Below are 20,934 nucleotides of genomic sequence, written 5' to 3' on the forward strand. Positions count from 1 at the left end.
TGAACTCACAGAGAACCTCTTGTCTCTGCCTTCCTAGTGCTGGGATTAAAGGTGTGCACCACCATTGCCTGGCCACATAGGGTATCATGTAGTCTAGGCTGGTCTTGAACTCACCATGTAGCCAAGCCAGTCCATACATGATGTGCTGGTTAAAAATGAATGTCAACCTGACAGGATCTAGACTATCTAGGAAACAAACCTGGGTCTGTCTGTGAGGGAACTGGTTAACTTGTCTGGAGTACAGGACTGAACAGAAGTGAAAAGGTGAGCGGAGCAGTATCTCCATGCTTCCTGACTGCAGATGCAATATGAGCAGTGCCTCGGGCTCCTGCCGCCATGATTTCCTGCCTTGATGGACTCCATCCTCCAACTGTGAACCTATCTTTCCTTCTTTAAGTTGCTTCTGACAAGTATCTTTGTAACTAATAGAGAATATTGTTACAAAGTGGGGCTGTTGTTGCGATAACCTGGCCATATGGTCCTCAGGCATTTGGAAGTAGAATCCAGGAACAATAGGGAAGAGTTTGGAACTTTGGTCTAGAAAAGCACTAGAATAATATAAGCAAGGGCCAATCTGGTGGGGCTTTGAGAGCAGAAGAGGAAGACAGGCACTGGGAAAACTCTAGGGAGAACTTAGACAGAAGTCATTCACGTTATATTGTGGCAAACAATCTGGTTATATTCCTCCCATGCACTAAGACACTGAATTCAAAAGTCATGGACAAATTGCTTTGGTGGAGGAAATCTCAAAACAGGATAGCATTCACACCATGTCATGGTTACTGTAAGTCCCTTCCCCAAGGACCTCTAACTGCCGGGTTCCACCCACAGAATACTCTTAACTGCTGGACTTTGCCTCTACCCCACAGAGTAAAAAGCCTACTCTCTTGGACATGAAATCCCACCCATCTCCACTGTGGAAAGCGCCACACTGAAAGTTCCACCCCCTCCCAAGAAACTCTATATAAATCCTGTATTCTGTTCAGTTTGCTGCTGTTTCTCACCCAAGCAAAGGCAGCCACCCTCCTGTTTTTTTCCCTCCCAATAAATCTCATGACTTTACGGTATTCGTTGGCTCCTAGCTGTCAGGATACCTTTCCATCTCAGCTGTAATGCTTACAGTTCCTGCTCACTATTTTTAATCTGGCAAAGCCAGAAGGACAAACAAGGAAAGCAAAGATCCAAAAATGGCTGACAACAAGGAGAGGTTAAAAGTACAGGCCAGGTTCTGAGACAATAGCTGTAATTAATTATTAAAGAGATTAGAACCATTAAAGAGAAATCTTGTGCTCTTCACTGGGACATCAAAGGTGGCCTGAGTACAAGACTCCATTTTATGAAAATCAGTATTGATTTCAAAGGAGACAGCTTAAACCAAGACTACTACTGAAGGAGTTCCCTGGTAGAAAACAACCAAGAAAGGAAGTCTTTTCCCAAGTCAGCCTGAAAGGCACACAGAGGCTGAGGATAATCCTGGAGCCACACCTTACTGGCAGAAGAACTTGATAGCACTGTCTACATGATACAGAGTGTTGATTAAGCTTGTGGCTGACTTACAAGAGGGTAAGGAGCAAAGCATACTAAATTTAGATCTTTTTTACATGATGAGCTAGACAAGAAGGTACAAAATAAATGAATAAAAGATAAATATATCCAACAATTCATTATTTCTGAAGAATTTTGTTCTTACTAAAATTTTTAAAATACTTACATTTCTTTCTACTTCGATTAATCTGTCTTTAACTTTCAGGAGTTCTCTGGTCGTTTCTTGACTTTCTCGCTCCCATTTACTATCTTCCCCAGAGACAGGAGGGGAGCTCTGCACCATCGTTTCCTCATCTTGTCTCTGTTTGAGAGCTTCATAATTTTTTTTCACCTAAAATTATTTAAAATATTTTAATGGGAAAAAAATCACCAAGATTTTTATATTTCTCAATTACTTTGGGTCTGTATTGGTCTGGTGAATATGACAGATTATTTAAAAATGTGATAAATGTGTGATTACCATTACTGTGATCAAAGGCTTTTTGAAATACAGTTTAGGGGCTAGAGAGATGGTTCAGTGGTTAAAAGCACTTCTTGCTCTTCCAGAGAACCCAAGTATGCACAGTTCACAATCATCTCTAACTCCAGCTTCAGGACTCCCACCCCCACAACACACATAAACACACTTACACATACAAATAAATTGTAAAAGAAGACCTGGTGTGGTGATATTTTATTTCTGTTCTAACAAATAAAGCTTGCCTGGAGGATCAGAGGACAAAGCCAGCCACTATATTAAACACAGAGGTCAGGCAGTAGTAGCACACACCTGTAATCCTAGCATTCAGGAGGCAGAGATTCATCTGGATCTCTATGAGTTCAAGGCCACACTGGGAACAGAGCCAGGCATGGTGACACATGCCTTTAATCCCAGCACTTATTAACCACAGAGGTCTGGAGGTCTCTATAGACAGACAGGAAGTGACAGAGCTGGGTGGAGTGAGGAAATAAGATGGTAGGGCACAGAAAGGTATATAAGGCCCGAGTATACAGGAAGTAAGTAGCTCTGGAAGCTGAGGAGTTGGTAAGATGAGGTTGGTTGTGGCTTGTTCTGTTTCTCTGATCTTTCAGCTTTCACCCCGATATCGGGCTCTGGGTTTTCTATTAATAAGACCGTTTAGCAATTTGTGTTACACCCCAGGTTGGCCTTGAACTCCTGATCTCACTTTCCATTACCTGTTAAGTGCTAAGACTAGAGATGTCAGCCACCATACTGGGCCTCAAATTGACTTAAAGTAGGTTGCAATAACACCAGAAAAGACTGAGTAATACACAGGCTTGAATTGCTACTAACATGAAAAAACTTGATCATCTTCTACGATCAAAAATTGCCAAAATTAACACCTCTCTGTAATTAAAAATTTTTTAAGATAAAAAACAGATTCTGTGTATGAATGTTTTATCTCATGAAGGAAGGTATGTACAGCATGTGCATGCAGTGCCTGCTGAGGACAGCAGAGGGTAGAGGATCCACTGGAACTGGAGTTATCAACAGTTGTGAACTGCCATGTAGATGCTGGGAATTGAATCCAGGGTCTCTGGAAGAGCAGCCAGTGTTCTTAATTGCTAAGCCATCTCCCTAATCCCCAAATATGCTATTTTTAAATGAGTGTGTGTGTGTGTGTGTGTGTGTGTGCGCGCGCGCATTTGAGTACAGGAATCTGCAAAGGCCAGAGACTTTAGATCCCCTGGAGTTGAAGTTACAGATGGTTGTGATCCACCTAATATGGGTGCTGGGAACCAAACTCAGATCCTCTGAAAGAACAGTATATACTCTGAACTGTTGAGCTATCTCTCTAGCCCATCTTTAATTCAAATTTACTATTATACTTATCTTGCTCTACTAGTTTATTTTAGATATTTATAGTACATTTAAAAATTAGCATCATAGTTTATATTAAGGGCAGAAATGATTGAAATAGTTCATGTTGTACAAAACTTAAGGAAGCCTTTATTAATTCAGCAGTGAACTAGTGTTACTACTAGTGAGTTAGAAAATGGCAAGAAAAGAAAAAAAGCTAGGATGGAATGGAATGTTATGTATGGCCGGAGATCTTGGATACTCCTGTTTTCTCACACAGTCTTTTTTCTAGGCTTACAAAAGCTGTGGTCAAAGTGAGTCCCAGGAAAGGCGCAAAGCTACACAGAGAAACCCTGTCTCGAAAAACCAAAAAAAAAAAAAAAAAAAAAAAAAAAAAAAAAAAAAAACCCAAAAGCTGTGGTCAAATAAATGCAATATTAAGGAGAGCTTACATAAGAAGAAAAGTGTTATGTCAGGTATATACTATTTTGTTTTTCTTTTGCAAGAAGAGGTTAACTGTGTTTGATAACAAGAGTGGAAAATAACAACCAAAAATAGGAGAGCTGGAAATAAAACTCAATGTTTCTGAGTTATACTCTGTTCATGTGTTCCTTTAGCTTACATGTCATTAATCAAAATCCTTATATTCACAAAGGAAATGAATAAAGTGTGAATTAAAACAAAATATTCTACAACAAATCAATGCAGAGTCAATTTAAAACTAAAAGTCCATTAAGTTCAAGTTTAAAGCAATTAATAACGGTATTATAAATTATACTGTAATTTCAAATTTCCAGTGATTATCAAAGATAATGTAACCTTTTAGAACTGAGGTATAATCTATATACAGTTTCTATTGCACTGATTATAAGAGATATGTGGTCTATTTTTTCAATAACATATATTCATGTAACTTATCAACATGATAAGAGTATTTCTATCACTTTAGAAGGATCACTCCTTACAAGACAAAATTGTTTTGCTTTTTTCACCAAATTTAGTGTTGCATGCTCTAAATGTAATTACACAATATGTAATCTTTTTATGTATATTTTTCTGAGCATATTCTTATGCTTTACTAATATATTAAATGAATCAATAATTTTTTCCTCTTTTCTACTGTTGTACTATCTCTTACTATATGGATATACCAAAATTTCTTTATTCAATTATCAGATGAGGATCACTGAGTTTATTTCCAGTTTTTAATAAAATCTTTTGTGTATATGTTTATAGGTATTTGCTTGTGTACACATACGTTCACATGCCTTTGAAGACAAGAGGTGTATTCCTCAACTGCTCTCACTTTAAAAACATTAGACAAGTAGCTGGAGAGATGGCTCAGCAATTAAGAGTAGCTTGCTGCTCTTTCACAGGACCTGAGTATATGTCCCATCATCCATGTTGGGTTACTAACAACTAAATGCTCGTAACTCCAGTTCCAGAGGTTTCAACACCCTCTTCTGGTCTCCACAGGCACTTGTGCACTTAAAGCATACACACACACACACACACACATTTAAAAAATAATTTTAAAAAATCAGATAACATGATCAAGTTGGTTTCATTCCAGGGATGCATGGACAGTCTGGCACATACAAATCAAATCAATAAATCAAGCAATGCAGGACCTAAATGGTCTCTGGGACACAATTCATTGCATTACTTCAATAGATGCAGAAAAGGTTTCTGATAAAGTTTAACATCTCTTCATGATAAAAGCCCTTGAAGAAATTAGAATATAAGCACATATCTCAACATAATAAATGCTATGTTCAACAAACCTATAACCAACATTATACTAAGCAAGGAAAAACTGAAACCATATCATCTAAAATCTGGACTGAAGCAAGAATGTCAATCTTCTCTACTGTTGCTCATCTAGACTTGAAGTCCTAGCTATAGCAGTAAGGCAAGACAAGGAATAAAAAAAGAGCAAACAAAAAGAAGTCAAACTATCCACATTGTTGGACAACATGATCCTATACCGAAAAGACCTTAGGAGTTCCATCAAAAACACATCGATCTGATTGATTAAATACTTTTACTGAAGTAGCCACACACAAAACCATCATCCAGAATCAGAGTTTTCGATATAGTGATGATGAGCATTTTGAGAAAAGAATTAGGAAAGCATCCCTATTTACAAAAGTGTCAGGAAAAAGACAAATCATCTAGGAGTAAATCTAAGAGGCTAAACACCTTTACAAAGAAATCTTTAAAACGCAGAAGAGATAAGGATTCTAGCAGATAGAAAGTCCTCCCATGCTCATGGATTAGCAAAATTAGTATTTTAAAAATGGCTATATTCCACCAAAATTTTGTAATCAGCTGATCAACCTATCTTCTAATTTAATTTGGATTATGTTTGGTATTACATTGAATTAACAGATTCATTTGTGATCTCCTAATTTATTTATTCTAGTCCTGGGGACCAAATCTAAGTTTTCCACAATCTGGACAAGTGCTAAAGCACTGAGCTATCTGCAAACCTAAGACATGTCCTATCAACAATACAGAACACTTAATGATATGGTACCACCTGCATACTAAGGTACTCTTTATATTTTATCAATGCAGCAGTTCTTTAAAGTACTTGATGGTATTTTACAGTATTATAAATGATATTTTTCTTTTAAATTTTCTTTATTTTTTCATTGCTAATATATACAAATATGGTTAAGAGTTTTATATACTGACTTTTAACCTAGGACACTTGATAAAATAAACTTTGTATAATTTTCTTAAGTTCTTTAGAATTTCCTGCCAAAATAATGTCAGAAGTCAATAAATATGTTTCATCCTTTCAAATTTGTATTTTTGGGGCTACAGAAGTGGTTCAGTGGTTAAGAGCGCTTACTGCTCTTCCAGAGCACCCATGTGTGACTTGCAGTCACAACAGGTGGTGCACAGCCACCTGTAACTACAGCTTCAGTGTACCCACCACTCTCTTCTGACCTCCACAGGCACCTGCATACACACCCACACAAATATCAGCCTTCTTTTCTTTATCCTAATACATTAAGACCAACAACACAGTGTTTAATAGAAACAGTGAGAGCAATATCTTTGCTTTTCCTCCCTGGAAGTAAATAGTCTTTTACCATTAAGAACGATGTACATGGGCTGGAGAGATGGCTCAGCGGTTAAGAGCACTGGCTGCTCTTCCAGAGGACCTGGGTTTAATTCCCAGCACCCACATGGCAGCTCACAACTGTCTGTAATTCTAGTTCCAGGGGATTTGACACCTTCACACCAATGCATATGAAATAAAGTTTAAAAAATATTAAAAAAACAGAATGATGTTCAGTGTAGGTCACCTATAAACACCCTTTATTTATTTAATAAAGTTCTTTTTATATGTGAGATAGGTATTAAATCCTTTAACTATAGTTGTGGACAGGTCATTCTCCATGTAGTTCTATCAATACTGCCATAGTTTGAAGCTGTTGTTAGACATGAGAACATTTAATCTTGCTATATTATGAAGCTAAAATGATCATTTAAAAAAATTTATTTATTTATTTATTTTGGTTTTTCGAGACAGGGTTTCTCTGTGTAGCTTTGGTACCTTTCCTGGAACTCACTTTGTAGACCAGGCTGGCCTCATAATCACAGAGATCTGCCTGGCTCTGTCTCCTGAGTGTTGGGATTAAAGATGTGCGCCACCACTGCCTGGCAATCATTTTAAAATTTTTAGCTGAGATAAGTCATTGCTATAAAATTATTTAAATAGCTTTCTTTTTTTTATTTTTTGTTTTTTGAGACAGGGTTTCTCTGTAGCTTTGGAGCCTGTCCTGGACTACCTCTGTAGACCAGGCTGGCCTTGAACTCACGAGATCCACCTGCCTTTGCCTCCCGAGGGCTGGGATTACAGGTGTGCCCACCACCGCCCGGCTAATAGCTTTCTTTTGATTAGTATTACAATGATATATTTTTTTTTTGTTAAAATTTCTTGTAGTTGGCATTTCACTAGGTTTTACTTTTCCATTGAATATTATCATCTCTGCTTTAGAATGGGAATGTTTAGACCTTTTTACAGTAAATATAATTGATCTGATTTGGTTTAAAACTTCCCCTTTATTATTTATTTTCTATTTGTCTAATCTGTACTTTGTTGTTTCTTTCTGCCTTCCTTTGGATTTTTAAAAATTCCCTTTCATATTTCTACGTCACAGTATACATTGTTTAGTCTAAATTTCAGAATCTATTTTCAAGTAATATGCCTCATCATGCACAGTATTGAAAGGTTAGAAAAGTATAATTCCATATTCATGTATACAGGAGTAAGGGCTAAAGTTAAAGACAATGATGGAATTTGGTATCTCTAATGTTTAGACTTAAAGCACAAAAAACAACTCATGTACTAACCTACTTATTTTCTTGCTGAATAGCTTCATGGAGTTATCATTATCTGTAGCCTACAAATATTGTTTAAGAGTATGAAATTCAGGACATAAAGCTGATTAATAATCATTTATGCCAACAAAGCAGAACTCTGAACCAGTGCAGGTTCCACAATGGCAAAATCTGTGACAAATACCAGTAAAGATGCTATAGGTATATGGTGAACAAAAAGTCTTCCCTTTCTGCAGCAAAAACTCAAATGTGGTTAACTGTTTCTCTAGAATAGTGGCTCTCAATCTTTTAATGCAGTTCTTAATGTTGTGGTGATCTCCAAACCATAAAATTATTTCATTGCTACTTCATAACTATAATTTTGTTGTTATGAATCATAATGTAAATATATGAAACACAGGATATCTGATGTGCAACTTCCAAAGGAGTTGTGACTCACATGTTGAGAACAACTGTTCTAAAAGCATAATAAAACTAGAATATTAGAGTATTAGGTAATAATGCTTATGGGGGGGATGCCAAGACTGGTAGACTATCTGGAAAGCTCATTACCTAATAGAAAGCAGGATAACTGGATTTCTCTACAGGCAGCAACTCTTATAATTGGTATGCACATTTTGGAGATTTTAAATTTATGCCTTTGGAGTTGTAAGACTTAATGACTATTATGAAGCACCAAGTCTCCAAACCAGAGCAGCTCTTTCCTACTCCAGTGTGAATCTTCTGTTCTACTTGAAGCATAATCTGGTACAAAAATGTGTCTCATGGACCAGCAAGACAGTTCAGTAGTTTAAGGTGTTTGCTGCCAAACCTGACAACCTGAGTTTGATCCCCAGGACGCATATGGTAGAAGTTGTCTACACATTGTCCTTTGACCTCCACAGGCAACAGGCATGCTGTGGTATGTCCTCACTCCTATGTGTGTGAGTGTGTGTGTGTGTGTGTGTGTGTGTGTGTGTGTGTGTATACAAACAGAAGTAAATGAAAAATTTTAAAGAATCAGTATCACATAATTATGTGGAGAGACACCTAAGAGTGCCTAGCCATCTACTTGAATTTCCTAGGGTGATTTTGAATAGATTAGTTCTGAATGTGGCCTACAGTAATCTCCTCACTCCATCTGTTTGTCACATAGAGCACTTCTACAATCCCTGTGCCTAGGAAAGATGTAAGATGATCAGCTCAAGGCTATCCTTGGCTACATGGTATGTTTAAGGCCAATCTGTGCTACAAGAGAGCCTGTCTAGAAAAAAAACGAGAAGTAAAGAAAAAGACAACTGCTGGAGCAATGCAGAGACTGAAAAGGGAAGAGTAAACAGAAGGTGAGCCCTTCCTACTTCAGTTTACTCACAGCGAAAACAGTGTTTAACTTCACTCAACAATTCCAAATTTCACAAGAAAACAGATGTAGGTAGCATCTTATTTGTGAGCAGATCATCTGCTTTCCTATACCAAACCTAATACTGTCCTCTATGTCTTCACAGTCATATCTTTATTGATTAAAATCTACCTGAAGGCGCAACAAGAAAAATGCACCAGAGAAAGGTATCAGTACCTCAAAAACTGAGTTTCTGAAACAAAATAAGCCTGCTTCTTGTCCATCCCACTTCTACAATTCTTCCTATGTCCTCACCTATAAGAGGGACTATTACATACTTGAAAATATACTCCCAAATATATGAAACAGAATGAAATACTAACATAAATATACTCAAGTTTTTATTTTCTCTTTATGTTTTTCTGCTCAAACACTTATAAAGCAGTTTTGAAGAAAAAAACTTACTGTTTTTAGTTCTTGGCGCAACTGTTGATTGTAATTTGTAGACTCTTCCAACCGAGCTTCTAAAGCAGCAATTTTTTCTTCTTTTATTTCAAGGGACTTCTTAAGAGTGGATTCTAATTTTGATTCCAAAAGTTTGTACCTACTATCCAAGTACAAGAGTAATTTAGTTTGTCACTAGATGTCAAAACATTTTTAGACAAGCTATGACTACAACATTGATGTATGAAATGATATCTATAAGCCTTCAGGTTTGGTGTAAACTATCCTCCTCTTAGTGGTGGTCACAGCACAAAATTTAGTAAGTAAACAGAACTCTAAATTACTGTCAAGACCATCAAAAGAGCAATTAATGCTCAAAAAGGGAAACTGAATGACTAGATTCCCAAATATTTCTTCTGGTTTTATAAGACTAAAATAGAAAAAAAGAAGTTGATGTATCCTTTATATCTCACATATGCCTGTGAGATTAGTATGTATGCATTTTTACATAATGGCCAACATGAGCAGTTAAGACTTAAAACTCAACATAAGCTGGGCATAGTGACACACACCTTTTATTCCCACACTTGGAAGGCACAGACATGCCTAGCCTACAAAGAGAGTTCCAGGCTAATTAGGACTACATAGTCAGACTAAACAAAACAAAAGCAAAACAAAACACCTCAATACTGGCTGCTTTTAAACAGTTACAATAAAAAAGACAATGCCATACTCATGGCACATAGTGGTAAGAGCCAGACAGATGTGAATACCAATATTCTAGTTACTTTACAATATTTTAGAATGCATAAGTCAGTTATTAAGTAATTTTAAAAAATGCATATGTGATGTATGCATATGTACACACATTTATGTGCCATGGGCAAGAGGGTACCCTTTTCTGTTGCTGTCTTAAGTCTCCTGACAGGGCCTTTCACTGAACCTGGAGTTTGTTTTTCAGTTAAGCAGGATGGCCATCACATCCTAGATATCTTTCTGGTCTTTCTGTTGTACAGTCCCTTATCCCCAACCCCACCCATAGTTGCAGGCACACATACTATACCCAGCTTTCTACATGGGTACTAAGGATGCAAACTCAGGTCTCCACACTTGCATACCAATTTCAGAGTATACAGTAAAATAAAGGTTTCAGTTCATGCACATTTTATACCTAAAGAACCCAAAGAGATAGCTGGGTGTGGTGTTGCTTGCTTATGCATGCTTGTAATATCAGCATCTGAGAGGTGAAAGCAAGAGCATAAGGAGCAGAGTTCAAGATCATCATCAGCAACATCGCCAGTTAAAAGCCAGTCTGAACTACTCAAGATCCTACCTAAGTATCTGCAAATGAATCTAAAGACAAAACCTTTGGGCAAATGAGACCCTGGAAAAGAGTAAACTGGCCTAATGGTATAGCACATTTCCAATAGGATAGAATTTCATAAATCTTCCCAAAGGTTTGTTTCTGCTGTTCTCTACAGACATATAATGCAAATGGCATTTTTGTAGTCCCATTCAATTAAAAATTAAGTTGGCTTTGGAGCTGGAGTATGACTCTCTCCTTTTCTAAACCCAAACATGCTTGTTAAAGGAAAATCCAAAATCTCTGCCTCATGTCAGAAGAGCCACCTGGTATGGGACAAAGAAAAACAAAATTAAGGAACTATTCTATTGTCACTAATCTCATAATCCTTTGGTTTTGACTCTTTAAAATCTTAAGGTATAATTTATAATCTATATGTAAACTTTCTGTTGTGATATGAATGGTCATATAGAGTACTAACTAATTCTAGAAATAAGCTTCATCTAGCTTCCTGTACATGATTTCAGGCTAGAATCTGAAGCAGGTAACTAGGAACTAAGTTTGTGTACCTGGATGTATTTAACAGATTGTGGTCCTTTAAACTTCTCAGTGATCTGCTGCATATGACATTTGAACTGTGACCATTCCTGACAGTGACCTTTGGGATCACTCAGAAAATGATGGGGCCCCATAATGATGAATCCACTTGGATTGTGGTAACACCATTAAGCGAACAAACACCACCCAAAGATTAGCTTTGGCTACAAACTGCTCAGGACAACTTCAAACTGGTTAGCTAAGATGGTCCAGTCTTGTAGACTACTCCAGTCAGGACTTCAGATAAGCCCTGCACTTTCCATCACACCAAGATTAGACACCAGCTAGCTCTCCTAAGACTTGACCATTATCTCAATTTTCTCAGGGTCCCCTAAAGATGCTGTCACCCCCAGGCAACAGGAAGTAATTTTAAGAACATGACACCCACATTCTCAAGAGGTGGATTGGGTGATTTTTGGTTGTTCTGTGGATTACGGATTTTCATGATCATTTAGGGGGATTGCCTGGTCAAGTTGTTACTCGTCATAGTCAGGAAGGAAACAAAGCAAAGGAGATTAAGATTCAGGGATCTCATTCTGAAAAGAAAAAAAAGCGAGAGGATATAGGGATGGTAGAATAAAAGGGTGTATTATTAAATCTACTTTAAAACTAAAAAGCAACTATTACTCTCAAATATTTTACATTGGTATGGATTTTTGAGTATTGATACAAATTTAAGGTTGTTTTTGTTAGAACATACTGTATGTATGTTTCTAGTCTTGTTTAAGGTATTGTACCTACGCAGCTCATTTAAAAATGTAAAGTTCTAATCCTTGAAAGCTATTATTACAAACTATTTAGGATAATAAAGAAATGCAGGTTAGTAGTTAGTCAACTATATCAAACTCGTAGTCATGTAGGTATGTTTTCAAGGTCAAACAGATATATTTTAAACAGATAGGTGGTCTTCAAACACTTCAGAGATCTATAGAATATGGCATTTAAGATGTTTTAATAACCTAAGGTTTTTCATGACAGTGAGACACAACTGCTCCAGGCAGTACCAATTTACTTCAAAAAAGGGCATCAAAGAACCTTCACATGGAGTTTGCATTAATTGTGGCAAAGTTAGCCACTGGGCAAGAAACTACCCGCGCTGACAGAATGTTGTCCAAATTGGACAAGTAGGACACAAAAGAAGGCGACTGCTGAACTTTGCTAAGACAAGGTAGGCCAGTCCTTCAAAATTCCTGTTTCACAAAAAGTCTGTCAGATATTCTAGGCCAAAGATAGATGCCCCAACATTGCAGAGGAACCTTGGGTAACTGTCTAGGCAGCCAGCTGTCTCTGCCATTTCTATAGTTTTGGAAGTTGTTTGCTCTGCACTTCCTGTTTACTCAGGTAATAGATCCTTCTTGGGTCTCTGATGGGGTTGAAGATGAGACAGTTATAGTTACAGTTTTCCTTATTACCAAATTCAGAAAAAAAAAAAGACTGAAGGACATAAAAGCTTAAGTTGTTTATCTAAGAAAATGTTTTAAGGTCTAAAAATATTTTTCTAGGTTGGAAATACAAGTTGTGATAGAAGGCAAATTAGGTACAAAGCTTTGGACTCACTAAGATAGGAAAGATAATAAGAGTATCTTCTCCCGAATTTGCCAAATACAAATGGACTGGACATTCTGAATGTAATTCTTACTTGATAATTGTTCTTATTGTATATAGTTTTAGTTTGTTAAAACTTTTCCTTTTTATTTAGACAAAATTGGGGAAACGTTGTGGGATTTTTGTTCACACTAACACTCTGAGACTGGCAATAAAGTTTACCGTGAATCAGAGATCAGAGTTAGGAACTAGCTTACCAAAATTAGCCACAGAGGTTTTAGAGGACCCAGGATACAGAGAGAGAGACATAGGAAGTAGTGGGAAGGGGCTTAGAAAGATCTTCTCAGGTCTTTTTGGATCATGACAGGAGAAATAGAGAGGATGTCACTGGTGATTTCTCTGCTGCCTCTCTGATTCAAGGTAAACTTTTATTAGCAGTCTCGGAGTGTTAGTGTAAACAAATATACCACAACACCACCCTGCCTGTTACTGTAATTAACACTTTGTAATTCAAGTGCAAAAGTGTGTATATGCCATATGTGCAGGTGCTTGTAGAGGCCAAAAGCGTCATTAAATCCCCTGGGACTGGAGTTGAAAGTGGTTGTAAGCCATACCAAAATGGGTGCTGAGAACCGAACTTGGGTCCTCTGTAAATGCAGCAAGTACTCGTAGCCACATAGCCATCTTTTCAGCACCTATAATTAATTTTTATATTTTCTGTCTGAAGACTTTAAGTTTCATGAATACAAAGAACAAATCTCATTCATTTTGGTGTTGGATTAATTCTACAACTGACTTTTAATATATTTACTAAGTCTGATTTTGGCTGCATTTAATTTATGATACCTGAATTGCTTTAGACAGTTGTGGAGGTGTTGTATAGTAAGGAGAGAAAAATAAAAATCTCAGGTGAGCAGAAAAAAATTCCTGAAAATATAAATTCCAAGAAACAACTATATTTAAAAAGAAAATAGGATAAAGAGACAAAAGCAATCACAACTGCAGCAATGACTTACTTTGTTATATATTTACATATCTGATCCCACCAGTAACCTATATATGCTTTAATGGTAAGAAAGAAACCACCTGAGTAATAGCTGTCGCTTCAAAGTGGCAGTGACATTAATTAGAAAGAAAAGAGTAACAAAGGAATTAGGAACATCACCTAAAACTTATAGGCATAAATTCCAAGATGGAGAAGATGAAAGACTAAAAGTATTTGTACCTGTGAGCCTTTATTTTATTTGTAACATAAAAGTTTACTTTCTAGTTAAAGGAAGCTGATTTAGTGGCTTAAGACATCACACTCTTCTCTGTTCTTTCCAAAATTTAGTTATCAAATGCTTTCCAATCACATTTCCTGAAAGTTTTAGTTTGCCAGTATACCTTTTTTTTTTTTTTTTCCCCAGAGCTGAGGACTGAACCCAGGGTCTTGAACTTGCTAGGCAAGCACTCTACCACTGAGCTAAATCCCCAACCCCCAGTTTTTTTTTTTTTTATCTCAAAAAGCTTTTATTATGTAAACAAACATGTGGAACTGGGCCTGGTGGTGCATGGTTTTAATCTCAACACTTGGGAGGCAGAGGCAGGTGGATCTCTGTGAGTTCAAGGCCAGCCTGGTCTACAGAGTGATTTCCAGGACAGTCAGGGATACACAGAGAAACCCTGTCTTGAAAAACCAATAATAATAATAATAATAATAATAATAATAATAATAATAATAATAGAATAAACAAACATAGGATAATAAATGTTATCACATCTTGTTTGCAGGTTTTAAATTGCTCTAAGAATCAACTAATACTGGCTCCCTGTAAGAATTAAGGCTTGGGAAGTGGTAAGAAGCACTAAGAGAGGCTCATCTAAACTGGGCTCATAAATTTTAATGAAAGTATCACTTAGGTCAAAACATGCTTTGCTAACAACACAAAATAGTGTTTTATAAACAACAGGTAATCTGATTAAAGAAATGATACAGATAATCTATATTACGATAGTCCAGGCAGACGTCAGAAAAGGTGTTAGAACTCCAGAACTAGAGTAGGGATGGCTGTGAACCACCACATGGGTGCTGGGAGTAGAGCCCTTGTCCTCTACAGAGCAACAAGTAGTTTTGCTTCAAGACAGGGTTTCTCCGTGTAGTCCTGTCTATCCTGGAACTCACTGTGTAGACAAGGCTGGCCTCTAGAGTGCTGGATTAGAGGTGTGCACCACCACAGCCAGGCGCAGCCAGTGTTCTTTGATCGTTGTGCCATCTCTAAGCTCCTGGCTGCCTGACTCCTAACTGAGTAGCAAAATGCCTAGTTATTTCTTTGTGTGATAGAGCTGACCATTTAAATTATCAACCTACAGACTAGTCTCAAAACTATACCATTAAATGCCAAATAATAAGCATTAATTCCTCCTAACTTGTATATATTAATTTATATTAATGTATATGCATAAAATATCAAAGCTAGAATAGTAAATAATACAACGAAGTTGTATAAATATAATGGTACCAGTGAATTAAAATCTATTCTACATAAAAAAAGCATTCTTTTATTTTTATTTTCTTTCTGTGTGTATGATATTTGATTAGGCCATGTTCACATGTATGCTAGTGGAAGCTAAAGTTGACATCTGGTGTCTTCCTGGATCATTCTTATGTACTGAGGCTCGGTCTCTTGATGAACCAGAAAATGAACAATTTCAGTTTGTCCATCTAGCAAACTTGCTTCAGAGATTATAGGTGGCCACTATGTCCCACTTGGCTTTCATGTAAGTTTTGAAGATCCTAACTCTGGTCTCCACAATTGCAAAGTGAGGGCTTTATCCACTCAGCCATCTCCCCAGCCTCAAATAATAGTCTTACAGAAAAGGTTTAATTACATGTATTTGCGTATATGTATGTGAGCATACATGCCACAGAATGTGTATGGAGGTCAGAAGAAAATCTGCCAGAGTTGGTTTTCTCCTTCTACAATGTGACTCCTGAGAATTAAGCTTATACGCTACCTAATGAGCCATCTTATTGGCCCAACAAACAGTATTCTTAAGAGTAGACATCTAGTCTAGCTCAAACACGTGGTCCTTTGGATACTAAATAAACGACTACTTGGTGGATCTCTGTGAGTTTGAGCCCAGCTTGTGTACAGAACAAGTTCCAGGACAACTAGGGCTGCACAGAGAAATCCTGTCTCGAAAGACAAACAAAATCAGATTAATCCTAACTAAAAAACTATGATTACATCTTCAGAAATTTAAAAAAAAAAATCTGTATCAACCATTTTAAAAGTTAAAGAGTAATTTTTATACCGTTTGTCCACATCATTTTCATACATTGTGTCTCAATATATATTTTTCTTTCATATGTTCCCCCTTTCAGTCCATGTCTAGCAACAAAATAAAAGAACCGAGCCACTTAAGCAAATGACAAACGAAATGTCAAAAATAAGCTAACTGCTTATTTCCTGAGAGGAATGTTTTGTTGGTTGGTTCTTCACTCTACTCTCAAAGGCAGTTTCTAAGCTTCTGCCACTTTAGGCATCTTGCTTTTATAGAAATTGTTTTCTTATAAATTACTGGGTTGTCTTTATTATTTCTTTCTGTTCTTACAGAACTTTCTCCAAAACAAGGAAGGAACCAGAAACAAAAAAAGTATTGTTTGGGCAAAATTTCCCCGATAAAAACTACAGCTATTTCCTAGTACTCACCTGTCGTCAGTACTTTGCTCATCATGTAAGAGTCGCTCTTTATTTAAACCTATCTTCTCAAGCTCATGTGTTAATTTTTCGAGATCATTGTTCATTTGTTGCGTCTTCAATTTTTCACTTACTAAGTCCTTGTTTTAAAAAGAATGTACAACTCACTCAAAGTCAAGAAAAGAAAGTCAGTCAAGACTTAATTACTACAACAGAAGACATCATTTCAACCAGATAAGAAAGGTCACTAACACTGTCTTTTATTACCAAGAAGTAGCTAAGTAGTATACTTCACTCAAGCTGAAACCATTTCTTAATAATCTCTTCTTGTTCAAAATACTGTTGAAAAACATTTTTTATTAGAAATAACCTCTTTCCTTGTGCTGCTGCTTCTTTATAATGCTAAGTTATAAAATGAGAGGGAACTCTTTCCTGGTAAGCATACAAGATAGGCTGGAAAACTGTAAATATTCAAACATTTAATGAAGCACAAAAACTTACATGCACATTCGTTCCTATGAACTTACGTCAGATCTAACACCCTTCCCTTATGACAAATCTTTCTTGTGGTAGAAGAGGCCTAACACAGGCATCTGAAGAATTAGGGACATTTTTTTATTGGCCTGTTGCTCATATTGGCAAGTTCCTTCTTAACGCCTTGTACTAGGAATGCAGACCACAGAATTGTAAAGTATCCCTGTCCTCATGCCAATGTCCATCCTCATACTTGACATTGAGCACAGACCCTATTTTCTGACATGTTTCTCATGTAGCAAGTATTACAGGAGATATCACCCATCAAATCTTATTATTTCAGAATTCTCAGTACTTCAGTGTTGCAGTTTAAGTTGAAACTGACTTCTATTCTCAGGCTTCTCAAAACTCACAGAGCTTTGGAGTTTGAAAGAGCTGAGAATGAATGTAGACATTCAACTCTTTTATTAACTCTGATTCTGAGTAAGTTCATATTTCTGAACTTGTTTGCCAATAGGAAAGATAAAGATAGTATTTAAATGATTGGCTGTGAAAATCATATCAATTTATTTGAGTATAGTCTACATGTGATTCCTTAGCCAAGTCCCTGGTAAAAACACTCACTCTAATTAATACTACCTTATTACTAACATTTTAAAAATGTAATTTAAACTTTTCATCTCAATAGGAAAGTTAGAAATTGTTTCTAGTTCTAATTTCAAAATATATAACATGAAGTATAGAAAAGATGATACAAATTAAAAATGGGTTCAATAAAACATGGACTACAAATATAAAAAATGTCTGCCGTAAATTTAGGTAAATATATTTACCTCACGTAATGTAACCAAAGTTTTAATATCAATAGTTGCTCTTTTCACAAGCTCCTTGTTTTCTTTTTCTAGTTCTTTCAAACGAACACAGGACTCTTTATATATATTAATTTCTTTAAATAAAGTTTTGTTTTCTTTTTCCAAATTTCCAATTTTCACATTATTTTCTTCTAGTGTGGTATCTTTTATCTCTGCTTGTTGTCGGAGTCTCTTATTTTCCTTCTCCAATTGTTTCTTGTCCTTTTCTAGTTGAGAAGTCTCCTGTTCTAATGATTTATTTTCTTTTTCTAATTGTTCAAGTCTTTTGCTAGAAATTTTCAGTTCTTCCAGGTTCTTTTGTAATGTTTGATTTTCCATCTCTAAGTCTTGTAGCTCACTCTCTAACTGTTGGATTTTTTTATTGCTATTTTCTAGAGCTTTCTGCAGCCTGTGGTTTTCTGTGTCGAGCCCCTGGTAGCTCACTTCCAAGCGCTCTGTCTTCTTGAAGGAGGCTTTCATGAGCTCCAGGCCCTTCTTGAGCTGCTCCTTCTCACTCTCCAGCTCCTTGTTCTCCAGCTGCAGCTGCGCCATTTTCACGCCCGCACACTTCAGAGACTCCACACTCCTTCGCAGCTCTAAGTTTTCCTCATCAAGTTGGGAATTCTCCTTTTCTAGGGATTCTAACTGAAAAGTAAGGTTTTTAAAGCTATCCAAAGTTTTTTTAAACTTTCTATTTTCTCTTTCTAGCTCGGAATTTTCTTGTTCTAATGCCTCGACTTTTTCACAAGTAATCTTTAAATTAGTTATCTTCTTCTGTAACAATTCATTTTCTTTTCCAAGATGATGCAACTCATTTTCCAGTTCTTCTGCTCGCTCTCCTTTCTCTTTATAATGCTCCAATTCTTTTTTCATTTGTCTTTTTTCAAATTCAACCTTGCTTAGTTTTCCACTTGTTTCTTTGATAGATTCATGGAGAATTTTATTTTCTTTTTCAATGTCTTTCACCCTTGCCTCAGCACTAATCTGGGAGCGTTGTCGTAAGGAAGATACAGTTTGATTCAGATGTTCATTTTCCTGCTCCAATATTTTAATCTAATTTTAAAAAAATGTAAAATTACAATGAATAAACAGTCTTTAAACTATCAAAAACTAACAAGGAAAGAACATGGATACTAGAGTGTATGGCTTACTATTTTAATCTGACAAATATTTACTGAAAGACCACTTTGTATATTTACTTTCACACCACTAAAGTTCATGTTTTTAGGGATTTTGCAATCTAAAGGATTATCTATCATTTAATTGTAAAAGACATTTACAATTAAAATGATCTTCAGATTGTTTAGAGTTAATCTACTTCAAATATCCTTAAAGACCTAAGGTTTTAATTTTCATTTAAATAATCTTTATGTTGCCTACACAAGGTGGGTCACTGGTAAGTATGTGTACCTTATTTGTGTGTGTGTATGTGTAATCATCTCTCAAAGGAAATTGTAACTGGGTAACACATAAACAACAAAATGACCCAGTACGTCTGAAAACAAATCCATCCACTCTGTAGCATAACCTGTTCTGAGTTTCAAGATGTCTGCTGCCACCTCACCCCTTCCTTGTTACTGGGGAGGGGGTAGTGTGCGTTTTCCCCAACTTCCCTTTAAAATCTGCAATGTTACTCTACAGATACTTGAAAAGCACAAGAACTGAAGAACATTTATAGTCAATTCTTATTAAGCAAACTGGCAGTTTAAGTTTTTCTAAGCTTCTCTTCAAAATTTCTAATATGGTATAGAATATGTGACACAATATAGCAATTCCTCCCTAACCAGACAGAATATATTTCAAGATCCCCCATGGACACTTGAAACTTCAAAGAGTTCTGAATCTGTATGTACTGTTTTGTTTCCACATACACTCTACTGATGATAATTTATTAGGCACAGTAAGAGGTTAACAACAATTTTATCATAGGCCTCAGTGTATTTTTCCTTTCCTTACTACATGGAAAACTTTAAACTTCTCATCTTAAGGAAGCACTTATCAGTTTCCCTGACATATATGAATTGCTAATATTACTACTTTTGCAACTCAGGGCCATAATCAAGTAAAATGTGAGTGACCTGAATGAAAACATTATGACACAAGGGTAATAAGCAGTAATAGGCAGGTAGTGGATATACAGAGAAACTTGTTTGGGCAAAACCATTCATATGCACAGCCTGGAATGGAAAAAGATTTCACGACACTACTCAGAAAGACACACAAGTGAGAATTTGCAGACTGCTGACTTCTGGACACAGCTGGATACACTGGATGACTTAACATTTTGAACTGTAATAGGCAGCACGTTACAGGGAAGCGGCAGAAGCCAGGTTACACGTGGGGAGTTATGGCAGTCAGTCTGAAGTCTGAAAAGTCCCAGTAGGCTTCCTTGTAGTAGTGTATGAACATTTACTTTAAAACAATTGTTTAAATGAGAAGTACACGAACCTGCCTCTCTGAATTTTCTCTGAGTGTTTCAATTGTTTTTTCAAGCTGAGCTTTTTCTTTCATTAGATCTTTGCTTAAATTTTGACAATTCTGAAGACTTCGCTTTTCTTGAATAATTTCATTTTCAAGAATTTCAACCTAGACAAAATTAAATCACAAAACCAGCATATTAAATACTTAACAGACAAAACATTTCAAATAAAAAGACAACTAGTAAGATTAAAATCATTTTACTATCGAAATGGTAAAAGTTAAGAATCTTTATATAGAGAGTTTCAAGTAGCATTCCATATTAATTTTATTAGCTGCATAAAATTTGCATACATGACTCTGATCTTCTCTTTATGTTAAGACAAATTTGTATTTTGAAAAACAAAGGCAGTCCTAGTAGAAGAAGTGATTATGATGTACTAATGAGGACTGCACAGATCTCACTGGAAAACTCTTGGTTACAGTGGATTTGTAGTATACAATTTTTATTAGCCTAGAAATTTCAGTAAGAAAGGAAGAAGAAATCATAAAAGATCGGGAAGGCAAAAGGAGAGATGTGGAGTTTGATAAAACAG

General features: G+C 36.3%; 1 protein-coding gene across 6 annotated transcripts in view; it reads right to left on the reverse strand.

Moving 5' to 3' along the window:
- Ccdc88a (coiled-coil domain containing 88A) overlaps nt 1-20,934 on the reverse strand; it is a 162,281-nt gene that overhangs the window by 35,847 nt on the left and 105,500 nt on the right. For 5 of the 6 annotated variants that reach the window (XR_003736777.2, XM_028891527.2, XM_028891524.2 and 2 more), the window contains exons 14-18: nt 20,369-20,506; nt 17,903-18,973; nt 16,608-16,735; nt 9,489-9,630; nt 1,712-1,876 (exon numbers count right to left, since the gene is read on the reverse strand). Coding sequence is in view for 5 of the 6 variants with exons in the window: in XM_028891527.2 (XP_028747360.1) it covers nt 1,712-1,876; nt 9,489-9,630; nt 16,608-16,735; nt 17,903-18,973; nt 20,369-20,506 (1,644 nt within the window). In the remaining variant the exon portion in view is untranslated. The remainder of the gene's footprint in view (nt 1-1,711; nt 1,877-9,488; nt 9,631-16,607; nt 16,736-17,902; nt 18,974-20,368; nt 20,507-20,934) is intronic. The other variant, XM_028891525.2, reaches the window with a different exon arrangement.

This window comes from Peromyscus leucopus, chromosome 10 (genome assembly GCF_004664715.2).
Source record: "Peromyscus leucopus breed LL Stock chromosome 10, UCI_PerLeu_2.1, whole genome shotgun sequence".
Classification (NCBI taxonomy): domain Eukaryota; kingdom Metazoa; phylum Chordata; class Mammalia; order Rodentia; family Cricetidae; genus Peromyscus; species Peromyscus leucopus.